The sequence below is a fragment of the Myotis nattereri genome (genome assembly GCF_964212035.1).
Source record: "Myotis nattereri genome assembly, chromosome: 3".
NCBI lineage: Eukaryota > Metazoa > Chordata > Mammalia > Chiroptera > Vespertilionidae > Myotis > Myotis nattereri.
Window position 1 is genome coordinate 201,029,012 of NC_138077.1, and position 18,947 is coordinate 201,047,958.

At 46.5% G+C, this 18,947-nt stretch overlaps 1 protein-coding gene across 4 annotated transcripts in view; it reads left to right on the forward strand.

Annotated features, from left to right (window-relative positions):
• Positions 1 to 17,076, forward strand: part of LOC308516067 (RH-like protein) — a 32,724-nt gene extending 15,648 nt beyond the window's left edge. For 2 of the 4 annotated variants that reach the window (XM_081086833.1, XM_081086834.1), the window contains exons 5-10: positions 630 to 796; positions 2,260 to 2,397; positions 5,709 to 5,842; positions 11,148 to 11,227; positions 14,395 to 14,468; positions 16,874 to 17,076. In XM_081086833.1, the coding sequence (XP_080942959.1) occupies positions 630 to 796; positions 2,260 to 2,397; positions 5,709 to 5,842; positions 11,148 to 11,227; positions 14,395 to 14,468; positions 16,874 to 16,900 (620 nt within the window). In that variant the 3' untranslated portion in view covers positions 16,901 to 17,076. Of the gene's footprint in view, positions 1 to 629; positions 797 to 2,259; positions 2,398 to 5,708; positions 5,843 to 11,147; positions 11,228 to 13,795; positions 13,835 to 14,394; positions 14,469 to 16,873 lie in introns of all 4 variants that reach the window. The other 2 variants (XM_081086832.1, XM_081086835.1) reach the window with 2 other exon arrangements.
• Positions 17,077 to 18,947: the final 1,871 nt, after the last annotated feature.

An 18,947-nucleotide genomic window follows, 5' to 3' on the forward strand; every position in this document is an offset into this window, starting at 1 on the left:
TGAATTCAGACCTTTGAGGGAAGCCTTCCCCTCCGGGGTACCCCTCTTCATTCTTATCCAAAGGAGAGGAGAACTCCCTCCATTGGAGTTTCAATAAGTTTATCCAATCTGTTTGGCCTCAACTTAAAGGAGGGAATTGGACAAGTGAAGGGCCCTGAAGTCGAGGAAAGGAGAGGGTAGGGACTGAAAAGTAAAAATGGTGTATTCTGACAAGCTGCGGTGAAAACCATGAGCTCCACAGCAGGCGGCTGGGTGTCAGGCCACGGGGCTGAAGGAAAGCTACTGATGTGTGTCACTAACTGTACATGGGGTCTCATTGGGGGGAACTGTCAAAAGTCTCATGCTAACTTTTAAGATAAGCATTTGGCCATCCCACGCTGGGGTCAGGAGGCCTGGGGTTTGGTGATTCAGCTCGCGGGGCCTTGGCTTCGCTGCCTGTGAAGTATGTTAGCCGGGCCCTAGCAACCTGAGATTTCAGGAAGGACGCGAGTCTTGCCTGAAGTCACAGAGCTGGAGAGTGATCAAGCCGAGATCTGCCTGCTCCGGGCTGCTCCCGCCTGAAGTCCGCTGAGGCTCAGGCTCTGGAGCAGGAGTTCTGGCTCTGGCCACTGACCCTCTCTGGCCCCCAGGCACCCTCTTCTTGTGGATGTTCTGGCCGAGTTTCAACTCTGCTCTGCTGACCATACCACACGAAAGGAAGAAAGGCGTGTTCAACACCTACTATGCTCTTGCGGTCAGCGCCGTCACCGCCATCTCCCTGTCGGCCCTGACTCACCCCCGAGGGAAGATCAGCATGGTGAGGAGGGGGGCTGCCCTGGGCCGCACTTGGGTCTCCCAGGCCCCACACACGTGTTCACGCCCCGCCCCCAGCCCCAGCCCTCAAGTTTGGGTGGGGGAGCCTCGTCCGCTGTGTCGGGGGGCCCAAGAGGGAGCAGCAGCTTGTAAAATGGGCCCTGGAACTTAGGGGGCTGCGCGGTGGTGAAAGGCTTCCTAGGGGGAGGGATTTAGTCCAGCAGCACTGGCATCAAACAGACCCAGGTTTGACCCCCCTTCCTGCTAGTTATTAAAGCCAGCCGCCAGGAGCAAGAGTCAGTGAGGGGTGCAGGGGCGGGGAGACTAGAATAGAACGTGTCAGCCTTTCCTCTTAACCCAAGAAACGTCAAGATTGGAATAAGAATCAGAAGTAGAGAAGTAGGTTAACCCAGCCGCATGGCCTTGGTGAAGCCATAGACATTGTATGTAACACCCTTCATGCGGAATAAGTTCTGGGCAAACATTAGCCGCTATTGTCAATGGAGCCGGGAGATCGTGTGAGTTTTGGGTGGGGGAGATGATGGGAGTATAGAGCCAAAGACAAAACAAGTTCCCGTGATGCTCAGGGCATGGAGTCAGCCGGCCAGAGGTGGTGGGGAAAATTCTAGACAGGCAGTGGGGCCTGGAGTGGAGAGAATGTGGCCACGGATGACAGGCTGACAGTACTAAGGGGAGGCAGGTGTCCCCACAGGTGAGCTCCATGGTGACAAGGACTCCAGGTCAGACAAGGTGGGGTCATCCAGGGAGGCAAGTTTGGCCCTCAGGTCAGGGAAGCCCCGAAGCTGGTCCGAGGACCCAGAGCTCCTAGGCCTGGTCAGAGTGGAGGGGGCCGGGGGAAAGAAGCGTAAAAGGAGGCAAGGCCCAGTTGAGAGGAATGAAGGACAGAGCAGAGGTGTGATCTGGGACTCAGCTTATTGGGTCCATACAAGTGGCATAGGCGCCAAGGAGCAAACACTAATAATAAAAATAATAAAAACTATAATAATGGCTTATATTTAATGGGCATTTACTCGTGTCCTATGCCAGGCACGGGGCTAAGGGTTTTTTTCTTTTTACATGTGGTAACTCGTTTATTTCTTACAATAACCTGCATTCAGCAGGTACAATCAAAACCCCATTAACTGGTAGAAAAATTGAAGCACTGAGCTGTTCAGTGCCCAAGGACACGTCACTAATGAGCGTGAGGGTGGCTGAACGCCGAGAAACTAGACTTTCAAGCTGATTCCCTAAGTGCCGCCCAATCAGGGTGACTGTTCCCTGAGCCTGAGAAGTGGGGTGAGAGGAGACCATTGGTAAAGTCCAGGTAGTTTAACAGGGGAGTGGATGGTTTCAGGATCACTGAAGGGGGGAGGACCTTACAGTAGGGCCTACCAGCTGGCTGAGGAACTTTGGGGAAGATGTTGTCGCGTGTCTCACTTCATTCACCCACAAGCTGTTTCTTTGCAGACTCATATCCACAACGCAGTGCTGGCGGGAGGCGTGGCTGTGGGTGCCTCGTGCCACCTGATTCCTTCTCCTTGGCTGGCCATGGTGCTGGGCCTTGTGGCTGGGCTGATCTCCATCGGGGGAGCCAAATGCCTGCCGGTAAGGAGCTGGGCAGCGAACGCCCTCTGCTTTGTCTTGGGCCAGAGGACCCTGGGGCCATGGTGGACCATCATGTGGTGCCAGAGGCTGCACCAGACAGGTGTTGGCACCCTCTCGGTTTAAAAGCTTGGGGTGAAGGACCCGCCCAGGCTGGATGGTGCATGTGTTAGGATCTGGGGAGCAAGTAGCAGAACCCACTCAAGCTTGCTCAGACATTGGGGGAAGTTTTTATAAGGCCCCTGGGTTGTCATGGGACCCAAGGAAGAAATGCTCCTGGGAGCCCAGGAGTGGCTGGTATCGGGTGTTAACGTAAAAAAAACCATTGAAACCTGTAAAGAATTTTTGTGAGTTTATTTGAGCCAAACTGTTGGCATATGCCGGGAAGCAGAACCTCAATGAATTGAGATAGTGCTCCGGAGAATGGCGGGGTTACATTTGTATTTATACATTTCAATCAAAGGAGGGACGTAGGTGGGTTACATGAAATTCATTGGTGATAGACTAAGGAAGAGGGATAAAGCAAACCAGGGAAACCCTGGGATTGGATAAAAAGTAAAATGATGGACACATACTTAGGTGGGTGCAGGAGCAATTAACATGATAAATGATGGAATCTGTGGCATCTGTCCTGGGCCCAGCACACCTGGCTGTGCCCCAGGGGCTCCATGAAAAGGGAAGTCACAAGGTACCCAGACATTTCAAGGGTATGTTATCATAGATGCAAAAAGACAGATAGGCTCAGTTACGGTAAAGGTTGACCTTATCAGTGAAGATAGCGACTTAGGACGTAACTGCCCACCATAACTGCTTTAGTTAAAGTTTAATTTCAGACCATCCTTTGTGGTTACTTTAGGTCTCTAAGTCTGCAAAACTGCTATGCAGGCCTCCCCTGAACTTGTCAGGTCAGCATGCGGTCCCTTTCGTCCACAGGGGATGGGAGTGTTTTGGGGAGCCCAAGAAGTCCCTGATCTCCTTTCTTTGTTTTTCCCGAATATCTGCTTTATTCTCACTCTGTAGACTTCCTTTCTGTTCTCCTACTGCTACTCCACATGGTGGAGTGTAGTATCTCTTTGCAAGAAAGCAGCTGGGTGACATCTCTTGGCCCTGATTCCAAGTTCTTTGAAGAAGGAGCTCATTGGTCTAACTTGGATCCTGTGCCCATCTTTGGCTGGGTGGGGGTGGGCATGCTGTACACACGTGGCGGCTGCCCATGAACCGTGAGAATGGGGGTGGGAAGGGCAGTGGCTAGAAGAAAGATGCTGGCTCATCATCAGGGCATGCCCACTTCTGATTGTTTATTTCTTCTAAGTGGATGGACTTTTCTTCCTTCAAAATTCAACAGGCACAGATACTACCAGAACACTTCAGTATAGCCAGTTTGTTATTGATACACTTCTAAAGGAAATATTTAGGAACCACAAATCTGCATGGCTTTTGAAGGCTTGGTGGAGAATAAAGGAGTATACTTTTGGGTGGTGAAGGAAGCTGAATTTGACTGACAGTGGATATTCAGGGAGGCAGTTTCAACCCCAGATAAGGAGGAAATTACCAACAGTTTGATTTGAGCAGAGTCTGATTTTCATCTTTGGAATGGGAACAGATGTCTTTTACCTCCTCTGGCTTGGAGGCCCTATAATGAAAGGAGGAAGTACACAGCAAAAAAAAAAAAAAAATGCATACGTTGTCCAGCAGGTGTAGCTGAGCAGTTGAGCGTCTAGCCAGAAACCAAGGGGTCACTGGTCCAATTCCTGGTCAGAGCCCAGTAGGGGGCCTGCAGGAGGCAACAGATTGATGACGTTCATTTTGCATCGATGTTTCTCTCTATTCCTCTCCCTTCCTCTCTCTCTAAAAATCAAATTTTAAAACCGTATTTTAAAATGCGTAAGTTATCATCCGTCTTAGAGTCCATCACTCTACCTGTGCTTCAATTTCCTTGACTCTATCACTGGGGGAACAATTCAAGGATGATTCACTCACTCATTCATTCACTCATTCACTTATTCATTCACTCATCACCTATGTCTTCACATTTATCCTGCTTCCCAAGCTGTAGCGCAGAGAAGAAAATGGACAAACAAGACAGCTCAGTGCGATGACTGCTCCAGGGCACATCCACGCCAGCCTGAGACGTGTCAGGAAATGCTTCCCAGAGCAGAGGTTGTCTCCGCTGAGCACTGACAAATAACTAAGATTAGCCAGGCGGAGAAGTGGGAAATGTGTTCCAGGCAGAGGAGCAGTGTGCTCAGAGGCTCAACAGGGAGAAGAGCAGGTGGCCCAGCCAGGAAACAGACAGATGTTCTCTTGACTGAAGCGTTGGGTTCACCTGGGAGTGCGGTGGGACCAGAGTCTTGAGAGATGGCTGGTGCTCAGGTATATCTCCTGGGCAGGTTGAGGAGTCTGGGGTTTTATTCTGCAGACAATGGGGAATCTAAGGAGAAAGTAGCCTGAACAAATTCTCATTTGTAGCCGTATCTGTTGGCTGATGGCCATCTGGGAGGCTAAGTGGTGAGGTGGAGGGGCATTTGAATGGGAGTCTGAGGGTGTGGTCACATCCTTTTCTTCTGACTTTTATTCTAATCAGCCATTTGTCTTTGGATGGCAGTTAAGTTTGGGCCAGACCAGTAGGTCTCGATCACCTCCCAGGGACATGTGACGATATCTGGAGACATCCTTGGTTGACACACTGGGTTGGGGGTGCTACTGGTGTCTAAAGGGTACAGGCCAAGGATGCTGCTAAGCATCCTACAGTGCACAGGACAGCACACTCACAACACAGAATTAGAGCCCAAAATGTGAGTGGTGCCGGGGTTAGATCCTTGCTTCTCAAAGTGCAGTCAGTGGACCAGCAGCACTGGCATTCCCTGGGACTCTGTTAGAAATGCAGAATCTCAGGCCCCAGACCTTCCAAATCCAACTCTGTGGTTGACCAGGCTCCCCAGTAATGTGAGCGCACGTGCAAGTCTGAGAAGTGCTGCTTTTTAAAAAATGTATTTTATTGATTTTTTATGGGGAGGAAGGAGAGGGATAGAGAATTAGAAATACTGATGAGACAGAAACATCGATTAGCTGCCTCCTGCACACCTCCTACTGGGGATGTGCCCGCAACCAAGGTCCATGCCCTTGACCAGAATCGAACCTGGGACCTTTCAGTCCGCAGGCCGACGCTCTATCCACTGAGCCAAACCGGTCAGGTTGAGAAGTGCTTCTTACGTGAGCTCTAAAGACCATCCCTTTGGGTGGCCCGGGTGTAAAGAGTCATAGGGAATGTCAGTCTCACATGCAGATCTACTGACAATGATGTTTGTCCCCAGGTGTGTTTTAACCGCGTGCTGGGGATCCACGACACTTGCGGCGTGCACTACACCTTTGGCTTGCCGGGTCTGCTCGGAGGGATCGCCTACATCGGGCTGATGATGCATAAGATAAACTGGTCCAAGGATCCCATGTGAGTCACTTGGCTTATTCCCTTCATACCCGCACCTAACTCAGGAAGCAGTGTGCCCAGAGCCATCAGCCGAGGTGCATGCATTCAGGGCCAGGCACTAAGCAGGCCTCCATGAGCATTTGTTGGCCAACTTCTTCAGAAATTCTTCCGAGCCCCTAACTTGTGTGGAGTCATCACCTCTTCAGGTTACTTCTTCCCAAAGCGGGCAGCTTGGGTGCAAGGCCAAGGCAGATAGCCCTGAGGCCCCCCCAAACAGACAGAGCAGGACAACCAGGCCCAAGCCAGTTGAGTGAGTCCATGTTTCAACCTTTGATGGTGTAGGTGATATGAGGAGTTGCCGTGGAGTCAGACTGGTCTTGACCTCTTACAGGCTGGGCACGCTCCCTAACTTCTCTGAGCTTTGGTCACCTGGTTTTAAATGAAGATAATGATAATACCTCCCCTTATAGGATTGTTGGAGGCTGCCTGAGGCCAGGAACCATGTGGTTTAAAGGATTAAATAAGTAAATGTAGGAAAACGGTAGACACTCTCCTAAGCATTAGCAAAAGATTCAAAATCATTAGAAAAATTGTGTGGGCCAAATTCCAGGCTGCTAATTGGGAACATCTGGACCATTTGTCCTTCTAGATCCCAAATTCTGTGATTCTGTGGCTCTCCTAGAGCAGTGGTTCTCAACAGCATCATCACCTGGGCATTGGTTAGAAATGCAAATTCTAATGTCAGGGGCTCAATCTGTAAAGTATATGATTGTCCAACCACTATGCTATAAACCTGAAACTAATCCTATATAATAAAGAGCTAATATGCTAATTAGACCAGATGGCGGAACGACCTTCCAGAATGACCAGTGACCAGTGGGTGGGGGGGAGAGGGGGGCACAGGGCCGAGAGGCAGCCTACTCTTGCACAAATTTTGTACATCAGGCCTCTAATACAAAATAATTTTGAATGTAATTGAAAAATAAAATTTAAATTTAAAAAAAAAGGAGCCCTCGTTGGTTTGGCTCAGTGGATAGAGCATCAGCCTGTGGACTGAAGGGTCCCAGGTTTGATTCTGGTCAGGGGTACCTGCCCGGGTTGAGGCTAGATCCCCAGCAGGGGATGTGCAGGAGGCAGCCAATCAATGATTCTCTCTTATCATTGATGTTTCTTTTTCTTTTTTATCATTGATGTTTCTATCTCTCTCTCCCTCTCCCTTCCTCTCTGAAATCAATATATATATTTAAAAAAAAAAAAAAAGAAAGAAAAGAAAAGAAATGCAAATTCTAGCCCACCTAGATCTGCTCAATTAGGAATCTGGAGGTAGGGCCCAGGAGTCTGTGTCTCAACAAGCCTTCCCGGTGATTCTCATGTAAGCTTGGGTATTACTGGCCTACAGAAAACAAAACAAAACAAAGTCAACCAATGGTATATCGGTAAAGGATGAACAACCCACTCTCCAAGAAAACAAAATCCTGACTTAGCACATTTGCTGATTTCTCTGGTGCTAACACCCCCACCACGGCTGCCATGAAGGGGACATCACTGAACATGGAGTTGGGGAGATGAGAACAAGGGCCCAGAGCAGGGGTGGGCAAACTTTTTGACTCGAGGGCCACAATGGGTTCTTAAACTGGACCGGAGGGCCGGAACAAAAGCATGGGTGGAGTGTTTGTGTGAACTAATATAAATTCAAAGTAAACATCCTTACATAAAAGGGTACGGTCTTTTTTTTTTTTAGTTTTATTCATTTCGAATGGGCCGTAGTTTGCCCACGGCTGGCCCAGAGCCTGTGTGGCCTGCCTCCAGCACACTCTGCAAGTCAGCCCTCGTCAGGACGAGACAGCTGAGGACCAAGAAGTTGTTCTTCCTCCTCTGCAGGAACCCAGCAAAGGGAAGGGCACAGTGGCAGCCATGACCTCGTAGGAGGCCTTCGTTCTGCTGGAAGTAAAGGGCACAGGCTTCAGGGACAGACAGACCGACGTCGCATTTTATCTGTTGTGTGACCTTAGGCATGGTACTCAGACTCTCCTTACGATTCAGTTTTCTATCTGTAAAATGGGAAAATAAGATCCACATCTCGGGACTGCTGTGAAGATTCAGCAACATATAATTAAAGGGCTCAGGACGGTGCTTGGTGTGGAGTAAATATCCAACAATGGCCCCTTTCCTTATGGTTATGGATGCCGCTGCTTCCGTAGGAGGGGCATCCGTATATAACGGAAAGATGGAGAGAGCTCTGAGTGGGCAGGCAGGAATACCTCATACGAAATGGGGACCAGCTACTGTATTCGTGTGGTGTCATTCGGCAAACCAGTTGACCTTCATTCATTCCACAGACCGTATCTGCCAATTTCCTATTCAGGTCAGTGGATGTGAATGAGTCGGAGGCAGTGCTCCGTGCCAGGACGGAGGAATTTTCACAAAATGTAGGATTTTAAGAGGTGTAAAGACACACTTGAAGAACATTGAATCACAGAGCGCACTGGCTCTTTCTCAATTCCCACTCAGACCTTTGATTATATCAGGGAGAAAGTCTCCACTGGGTTTGAGGAGTCTCTGCGCCCTTCGGACACGTGCTCACAGGATGACTCCGGTTTGAGCGACAGCAGAGGAAGTCTCAGGCTGAGAGACTGCCCAGGCTGCCACATCTTGGAGAGATTCTAGCTACGTTTTGTTTTCATTGTATTTTTTTATAGTTGCCTCTCGTTTCTCTTCCACTTTAGTGACACAAAGTTTTATTTTAAGTGTCTATTTAAACGTAACCAAAAAAGTCTATTTAAAGAAAAATACTTTTAAAAACTATTTCTGGAATGTCAGAATGGCCATATTGTGAAAGGAACCCTCCAATGCTGAAAGCTGGGACGGATCTGGCCAGCCTTGGTGGGTAGACAGACCTGCCTGGTTTGAGTCCCAAGCACCATCCATTCCAAGCCTGTGACATTGGAACCCTTGGCCCACTTCCCTAACCCGGCCCTCCCCATTGGTGAAACACCTGGTCACAGGGCTGCTGTGAGGATCACGTGAAATTAGCTGGAAAGGCATCGAGGGCCTGGCGCAGGGGGTCCATCTTGCGTGGGGACTGTTGTATGGTGATTTCTGCTTCATCCATTTGCTCTCAGATGGCACCAGGATAGAGTGAATTATGGGTTGGCAGTCAGCAGACTTGGATTTAGCTTCTATTCTGCCACTTAATGTTACTTAAAAATAAGGAAACTCTTTTTATAGAACAGTCGGCTTCCAGAAAAGTGCAAATATCGTAAGGGTGTCACTTGATCAATGTTCTGACACGTCCGTATAACAGGCACCCAGAGCTCCTTTGTGTCCTGTCCCAGGGTAACCGCTAGTCTAACTTCTAACGGCATTGATCAGTTTTGCCTGCTTTTGTCCTTTATACACATGGAGTCATACCGGAAGTCTGTGTCCTTGTGTGCCTGGCTTCCCTTACGCATCATTGTAATTGTGAGATTCACCCATGTTGTTGAGTATCTCTGTAGATTGTACATTTTCATTGGGGGATAGTGTTGAACTGTGCTTAGGTTTAATTTATAAAGGTGACCGAGTGACAACATGGAGAGGCCAGTACCACTGAAAGGACAATTTAATGTTACTCACAGGACCCCTCGAAATGAGAGGCACGGCGTACCACCAAGGCCACATGTCCCACGGGACCAGGCGGCAGAGGACGGGGAGCTGAGACTATGCCTGTGGGACTATAGCGGTGGGGACATCCCCTCACGGGCAGGAAGTGAGAATACGTGTTAGAGTTTGTGGCTGGGGGGTTTGTATTATGAGTTTTGCATTCCCACAGAAGCTGACTTGCAAGAGAGAGCGGTAAGCAGCTTGGCCCATTAGTTGGGCCCTGTGATAAATGAGTACCAAGTAGCAGACAAATGACAGAGCCTAAGAAAACACAGTTAAAACAAGTGTTCCACTGTGTGAATACAGCACAGTTCATTGATCCATTATTGATGACCATGTGGGCAGTTTCTAGTTTGGAGCTATTAGGAACATTCTAGTATTGCTGCTATAAACAGCCTAATGTTTTGGGGGAACACATGGATGCACTTCAAGTGAATATATGCCTAGAAGTGGATTGTTGGATCACACAGCTTGCATACATCCACTTTATTGGATACTATCAGTTTTCCATTGTGATTGGCACCCATCTATACACATGAGAGTTCCCTTTACCCCATTTATTCTCTAACACTCCTCATAGTTTCCTTCTTTTATGCTGTATGTTAGCCATGTAGCCATCAAACTTATTGTTTGGACTTTAATTTCCCTGATGACTAAGTGGAGCACTTTTCATATGCTTTTAGGACATTTTTTCTTTTGAAATGTCTATTCAAGTTCTTTTGCCCATTTTGTGTTGTTTCGTCTTTTTCTTTCTTTTTTTAATATATTTTTTATTGATTTTTTACAGAGAGGAAGGGAGAGAGATAGAGAGTTAGAAACATCGATGAGAGAGAAACATCGATCAGCTGCCTCCCGCACATCTCCTACTGGGGATGTGCCCGCAACCCAGGTACATGCCCTTGACCGGAATCAAACCCGGGACCTTTCAATCCGCAGGCCGATGCTCTATCCACTGAGCCAAACCGGTTTCGGCGTTTTGTCTTTTTCTTAATGATTTTTAGGAATTCTTTATCTGTTCTGGATATAGATCCTTTATCAGATATACTGTGAATACCTTCTTCCACTTTGTGGGTTATCTTTCACCTTCTTAATGGTGTCTTTGACGAACAGTTCTTAACTTTAATATAGTCCAGCTTATCACTGCTCCCTATATTTCTACTGCAAGGGCATGTCAATGTCCTCTCAGGGCTGTTTGATTGTTTGAAGTGAAGTCCTGGGGTTGCCTTGAAGGACAACGAACAGGGAAGCATGTTCAAGAGGGGTCAGCAGGGGAGATGGATCTGAGAGCCAAACTGTGCCCCTCCTTGACTTGATAGAAATAAAGCCTCATCTTTAATGGCCTAATGAGGAAACTCAGGGCCCTGAGAGGGTAAGTGACTTTTCCAGGCCACACAGCTGGTAACAGAACTGGGACTTGAACTTGGTCTTTCTAGCTCCTGGTCTAGTTCATTATCCAGGGGTCTGAGGATTAAAGTAAGCTAAAGAGGTTCTTGGAATGCCCCTCCTCCATGTCTGCATGGCTTTGCCGGAAAATGACAGGGGAATATACCACCAGGAAGAGGACACTTGTTGCCCTGATGGCCCTTCGTGACCGGGTCACTACTCGTGCAAGCAGTGTTTTTTGTCCCCATCACCTCTGCATCCTGACACCCGAACACGACCATCTTTGCTTTGTCATTTCCAGGTTCGGCTTCCAGGTGCTCTTCGACACTGGGGTACTCAGCCTGTCCATGGCGATGGGTCTAGCATCTGGTCTCCTAACAGGTCAGTGTGCGCTCACCCGCCCATCATGGCCCAGGCACAGGGCCTGGGGTCAGAGTGCATCCGCCCCATCGCTGGGTGTGCACGAGCCCATCCAGTTCCCTGTGAGCCCACTTCCTCAGCTCCAGCCAAATGATTAAAAAACACACAAACAGAATCACATCATTTCAGAACTGGAAAGGCCCTCAGAGGTCACCTGCAACAGGAAAAGGAAGAGTGGTAACATGGCAGCCTCTTAGAGCCAGGACTGGTGATTGCACCCAATTTTGTACAGAAGGCCAAGGAAATCCTTATGCCAAAATGCTTACCTGAGGACATCCATAATAATATTTGGTTCAGCAAATATTTATACAATATCTACTATGAGCCTGGCGCTATTCTTAAGTGCTAGGGACAAAGCAGTGAATAAAACAAATGCCCTGATCTCATGGAGCTGACATTCTAGTTGACAATAAAAAGGCAAATAAATGCATACTATGCAAGATGGTGATAAGTGCTATGAAGATAAATAAACCAGAGTGGGGGAACTGGTCAGTGTGAGGGTAGTCTGCTCTTTTGGAAGGGTGGTAAGGGAAGGCCTAGCTAGTAAAGCTTTGAGCAGAGACCTGAATGGAGAGGAGGGAGACATACAACATGCTTATTTGGGAGAAGAGCATTCTACGAGAACGAACAGCATGTGCAAAGGCCCTGAGGCAGGAACATGCTTTGTATGTTTGGGGAACAGCAAGGAAGTCAGTGTAGCTGATGTGGATAGAGCGAGGGGGGAGAGTGGCCAGGGTTGAGGGCAGAGTGGTAGCAAGGAGTCAGAGCACTCTGAGAGGTGGGGAGCTACTGGCGATCTTTAAACGGAGAATTAAAGTATGTTTTTGCTTCTGCAATATGATAGAACAGCAAAGAATCTGGGAGAGTTGCTAATTTGCCAATCTTACTTATATGCCAGGGGAAAATATGCATCCTTTCAGAAACGTTCACTTTTATTCTTTAAGTGAACAGCTTTTATGGACACTCATATACTGTGTCCCTAGGCAGGCAGTGGATGCCAAACAAGAGACCAAGTAGCATAAGCAGACACTAATGAACTGGGTGGTGTTAGTCACATTACCATTTCTCTGGGCTTGGCTGTCTCCTCTGTATAACGGAAGGATTATGGTAACTAACCGTTTGGCTTCCTTTCAGCTCTGAAACATGTAGGAACGGACTTTTCAGAGTTCCCTGGGTGGTTTTAGAGAGTAAAACTGTCTAGAATTACCTTAATGTACCATCTGGCCTCAGCTTTTGAGTCTGAGGTGATTAACTAAATACAGATGAGAAAATGCTTTCATCCATAAGTTTACATTCTATCCTGGGTAGAGTGGTCCTATTTAGCAAAGGGAAGTATAAGGTGCCCATTCTTTTGAATTCAAATTAGCTGAGCATTCTGTACTTTATCTGGCCACCTGCACCGGGGCTCTTCCCCCCTTCACCGATACTACCAAAGGGACACTGACTCAGTGACTTGGAAAGGACTCTGGGGCGGGGTGTTCCTTATACTCTAATGAGGTTAAGAAAGAGAAGAGTGGGAAAGACACCTGGATTATTCCTCGAAGAGTTAAAACCAATGGCTTTCCTCCTTACATGTTGCTTTGGACATAAGGGAACTGATGAAAAAGAACTTGGACAGCCCTAACCCGTTTGGCTCAGTGGATAGAGCATCAGCCTGCGGACTGAAGGGTCCCAGGTTCGATTCCGGCCAAGGGCATGTACCTTGGTTGTGGGCACATCCCCAGTGGGGGGTGTGCAGGAGGCGGCTGATCGATGTTTCTATCTCATCGATGTTTCTAACTCTCTATCCCTCTCCCTTCCTCTCTGTAAAAAATCAATAAAATATATTAAAAAAAAAAAAAGAACTTGGACAACAAAAGGGGAAAGTGGCCTCCAAGCAACCAAAATAGCACCCATAGCCCTCTGAAAGCCGAGCATTTTACTTGTCAAGAGACCCATTACTTGGAATCTGTCTATACTATTTAAGGTACAACCCCATCAGGTATGGTTGTTGGGTCTCCAATTCAGGAAGATTAGAAATGGATTAGAAGTGGGGTTGGTTCCCCAAGATAAGGCACACTAATATGTTAGAAGTGAAAGCAGAGAGTCTCACAGAGGACAAGAAATTCTTAAAATCAGACACAAGAACACAAGAAGCTTGGGCTGCCGGAGAGCAGGCCGACAACCCTTGACAGCTATCTACCTGCGTTCTATAGCAATTCCTAAGTAGATGTTCCCAGCAACAGTTCTGATTTTTTTAAGAATCTAAATGTATTCAGTGATGACTCATAAGAAAATGCAATATGGGTTTATGTATTTAGATGGATTTTCATTAGTGATGAGTAAGCCTCAGCTACCTGGAAAATTCATGTCAGTGATAGAGCTCATTTCTGAGTAATTCTAGCAAAATGAGACATGCTAATTGTACTTTACCTGCCAATATCAGTTAAAGGCATGCACAACAACAGGAAAATATGACTATGCATGCGCCTACTCTTGTTAATCTTACTCCTGAATACATCGAGACTAATCATCATTAAAAACACACAGATAAATCGATGAATGGGATGTCCCTGCTTCCTGTGAAAGGTAAGCGCTCACTTCATGGATTCTGGGAGATTCGGCAGGTTTTACTCAGTGGCAGAATGCATAGGGCCAAGCCCTCGAGGCAGAGCCTGGACAGGTGAAAAGAACAGGGACAAAAGCAAGTGGTTATAAATTACTTTCCTAACTACACAAGTGGAACCTTGAGCTGAGGCTGGTGGGAGTTTATTGGACCTACAAGGCGCCTACTTTGAGCCGCTCTCCATGGCAGCTCTTGCGTTTCGAATGGATAAGCTTTCATGTGGGGACACTGTCGGTAGGGCCGTTCTATTCCATCTCGGGAAGCGTGTCAGATCCATGGTTTTCCTACACCTCTCAGAGTAATGGAAATCTTTTAGAAATAATTGCTCTAGCCAGTTCCTGTTAAAAGATCTATAGGATCAATTAAGCGGGCCCAGGAAGAACAGTGCTTCCATTTGTCTCTCTTCTGGTTGTGGGAGGAAAAAGAAAGGATTTCTGTTGAGATACTATAGTTGATATATGATATTTTGAGATAACAAATGCTGTGCTCTGAATGTTCAACATTTTTTAATGAATTTAAACAGGTCTCATCTTAAACCTCAAAATATGGAAAGCACCTCATGTGGCTAAATATTTTGATGACCAAGCTTTCTGGGAGGTAAGTTTTTTTAACCTCTTAATGTCGTAGATGTTGAGTGAATGAGCTTAAAAAGGTATTGGGGCATATGTTAACTTGGTGTTTATGAGAGTAAAATAAGAACAAATGAAAATGAAGAGTAAGGAAGGAGGAGCAAATCCACGATGTGGTAAAGGTTACCATTTCCCTGATGCCTCAGAGTCAGTGAGGGCCAGGGATAAGACAACTGTCTCTGGCCACACTTCTTTCCACCTGGAGTTGTCAACATGGGCAAATAGTGTGACTTGAAGGTGATAGAATCCTGAATGCAAGAGCCAGGAGGACCGCCGGGGCCAGCAAGTCTAATACCCTCATTTGACAGATGCTCAGAGTGGAGCCAGGACTGACCAAGTTCTCACAGTGATTGAGTGGCAGAGCTGACTCTAAAACAACTCTTGATAAATTATAGCTGGTGGACACAAGGAAACTTTTAGTATAGAACCTGGGGTCATTTAGCCAAGGGACACAGAGCTCCAACTAGTCACCTGCATTACATTGTAGCAGTTGTTATAACTGGGCTAGACACTGTCACCCCCTGCCCTCCTCCCTTTGACCTACACTCATAGTTCACAAAGCACTCTGATGTATGTTGATGTTGCCTTGGGTAATCTTCCAATCGTAGCTGAGGTTGGGGAAGCAGGGATCAATATTGCCTGTTACAAATGGGAAGTGGGGGCTGACGGAGGTCACCCTAGTGCCCAGTATCATACTCTGGGAGTGGCAGAGACAAGACCAGGAACCAGGCCCTCAGAGTCCCAGGCCAATCCTTTCTCCACCCGCTTGCCGATCCACTGATCACTAAAGGGTCAGAGAGCCCAGCTTTATTACGGGCCTTGACCCCTGTCTCTGTAGGGGCAAAACAGAGGACCTGCCTCTTCTCTCCTCCTCCCTCCTCTCCTAACAGCTTTGTAACTGGCAATGAACCACACACATTTAAAGCCTACAATTTGATACTTTTAAATGTACTCTACACCTGTGAAAACCATCACTGCTATCAAGATAATGAACATACCCATCACCACCAAACATTTCCTCCTTGGAACGACTCCCTTCTACCCCACCCCACCCATCTCCAGGCATCCATTGACCTGCTTTCTGTCACTACAGACTAGTTTGCATTTTCTATAAACTTACATAAATGGAACCAACCATAGGATACATGCTCTTCTTCCCCTGGCTTCTTTTACTCGGCATTATTCCGAGAGCCATCCACATTGTTGTGTGTAACCAGCCTCATCCTACATCTGCTTCTCTCTAGTCATTGGCTCTTGGCTTTTCCCAACAACCAGTCTCTTCTCATGCCCTGCAAGTGTTCTTACCCTTTTAGCAGAAGCAGATCTGAATTCTAGTCCTAGCTCACCCCAGGCAAGTTGGTGCCTTCAGGCAAATCGCTTTACTTCTCTGGGGCTGTTTCCTCATTGGTAGAATGGGATCAAATTCCACATTCTGCATTCAGACAGATCTGGGTTCTGCCACCTCTAACTGTGACCTCTCAGAGAATCAGCCTCCCATCTCTGAAATGGAGATAATAATAATAGTAATGTCTCGCTAGGTTGTTGTAAGGATTCGAAGGAGATAATGTGTGTGAGTGTTAGCATCCTGATCCATAGAATATACCCCACGTTAGCTACTCTGAGTTCAACTCTAGAATTCTGTGATCCAAGCGCCTCAATGAGTAGTGATATTGTAAGGCACAACTAGAGAATTCAGGATGTAGTCAGCTTGCAGAAGACCCAAAGGAGACCTAAGAACTATCTTCAAATACTAAGAAGCTGTTGTGTAGGAGAGAAAAGAGATTCTTTTCTATGCTTCTCCAAAAAGTGCACCTGGGCCCAGTAAGTAATGCAGTGTAAATTGTTAGCTATTTGAAATGTCTGCAAAATGGAATTAGCTCCTTTACATGGTAGTGAGTCCATTGCTACTGGAGGTGTTCAAAAAACACCCAGAGGACTATTTGGCAATGATCCATGTAAGGAACTATACGAAATGAGATCTGTCTAGGACAGTGGTTCTCAACCTTCCTAAGGTGTGACCCTTTAATACAGTTCCTCATGTTGTTGTGACTCCCAACCATAAAATTACTTTCGTTGCTACTTCATAACTGTAATTTTGCTACTGTTATGAATCGTAATGTAAATATCTGATATGCAGGATGTATTTAGGAGACCCCTGTGAAAGGGTCGTTCGACCCCCAAAGGGGTCGCAACCCACAGGTTGAAAACCACTGGTCTAGGAGCTCTTCCAATTCAGATTTTATGCAAAAACCTCTGTGATGAGACATTTTGGTCAATATAAATTTCAAAAGATCAAGGCAGAATCAATATGTGCACAAATTTTAAGAGTGGAAGGATTCATCTGTAACAAAAATGTTTGCTTTGCTTTTACAGTTTCCTCATTTGGCTGTTGGATTTTAAACAAAGGCATCCAAGAAAAACAAAGCCTGTTCCTAAACAAGAGAGCTTCCTTTCACTGTTGCCCACATTTTTTCTGTGTGACAAACTTGTTACTGCAGTCTCCCTATGTACAATGAAACAAGGTCAGAAATGGATTTGATATTAAAAATAAAAGACTAAAGACTTGTTTAAATGGTAATTTCATAACAATATTTTTTATTTATTTTTAAATATATTTTATTGATTTTTTATAGAGAGGAAGGGAGAGGGATAGAGTTAGAAACATCGATGAGAGAGAAACATCGATCAGCTGCCTCCTGCACACTCCCCACTGGGGATGTGCCTGCAACCAAGGTACATGCCCTTGACTGGAATCGAACCTGGTACCCTTGAGTCCTCAGGCCGATGCTCTATCCACTGAGCCAAACTGGTTAGGGCTCATAACAATTTTAAATAAATGTTTGGTTTCATTAAAAATGATGCTACCAATATTTTCTTGGATGCAGGCACCTCATTAAGGTTTGGGTTAAATTTCTTGACAATCCGTAGATTCTTTTTCATGCTTAATAAAATATGCTACCCAATTAATTCTTGTCTACACCAGCAGAGCAGATGATAAAAAATAGGGGGAAATGAGCTCACTTAAATTTAATCCTTGCAGACCTTGATTTTATTCCAACAGTTTTCAAGGTACAGTAGTTCTTATTCCCTGAACACATTCTGAATTAACTGTGGGGAAAGACATCATGGTCGAGGTGCACTGCCTCAACATTAAAACACTAGTTCCATGGCCCTGACTGGGTTGGCTCAGTGGATAGAGCGTTGGTCTGCGGACTGAAGGGTCCCAGGTTCGATTCCGGTCAAGGGCATGTACCTTGGTTGCGGGCACATCCCCAGTAGGGGTGTGCAGGAGGCAGCTGATCGATGTTTCTATCTCATCGATGTTTCTGGCTCTCTGTCCCTCTCCCTTCCTCTCTGTAAAAAAAAAAAAAAATCAATAAAATATATTTTAAAAAAACACTAGTTCCATGACCTTGAGGAAATCATTTAAATTTGCATCGTTTGAATTCTCTCATCTTTGAAAAGAGAAGGTGGACTTCAACCTCTAAGATCCCCTCCAATGCTCACAGCCTATGGATCTGAAACTCACCATGGCTGATTTGCTGTGGGATGACAGCAATAGTTACTTCTTTGAGCAGTGACCAGGCCGTATTCAAAACATACATACAGGGAGGAAACTGTGGCTGACAAGAAAAGGAGTACCGCAGGTTTAAATCACCTGATATTTCGTGTTTAATGAAGGCTAATTGTAGCAAATTTTATACAATAAAACATTTCAAACTGTAGTTCTGAAGAACATGTACCCATAGTTAGCTAGCTCCTTTAAAAAAAAATCCCACTTGGCTAAAGTGGAGAGCCTGGGAGGGAGGTGGGGGCGAGAGGGAAGGGATAGCAGGTTCCAAAGAGGAAGGGACTATGAGCACTCCGGGTGGTTAACATCTGTAATTGTAACTGACCTGGCTGGTCTGTTTTGAGCACAGTGTTTCATTACAGAGATACAATGAAACATGGAACACAATTTATCATCAAACCACCACCAACAAAATCTGTTACCTTAGTGTCAAACCCCTATCCTTTTCTTCTTTCCTTCCATGGTAGCTGTGGAGTGACTGTGTGTCCCACCAGAACCATGTGGCACAACTGATCACGGATCAGTGGCACAGAAGGGACACTTTTTTTTAATATATATTTTTTATTGATTTCAGAGCGGAAGGGAGAGGGAGAGAGAGAGAACCATCAATGATGAGAGAGAATCACTGATCGGCTGCCTCCTGCATGCCCCCTACTGGGGGTCAAGCCCACAACCCAGGCATGTGCCCTTGACCAGAATTGAATCCAGGACCCTTCAGTTCGTAGGCCGAAGGACTGAGCCAAACCAGCCAGGGCCAGAAGGGACACTTTTGAGGAGCCTGGTGGCTGGATCAGGAGCTGCTCCCGACATGCTCACTCACCCCCTGGGAGACTTTTAATAGCTACTTACTTACACTGAAACATTTTCAGAATTTGG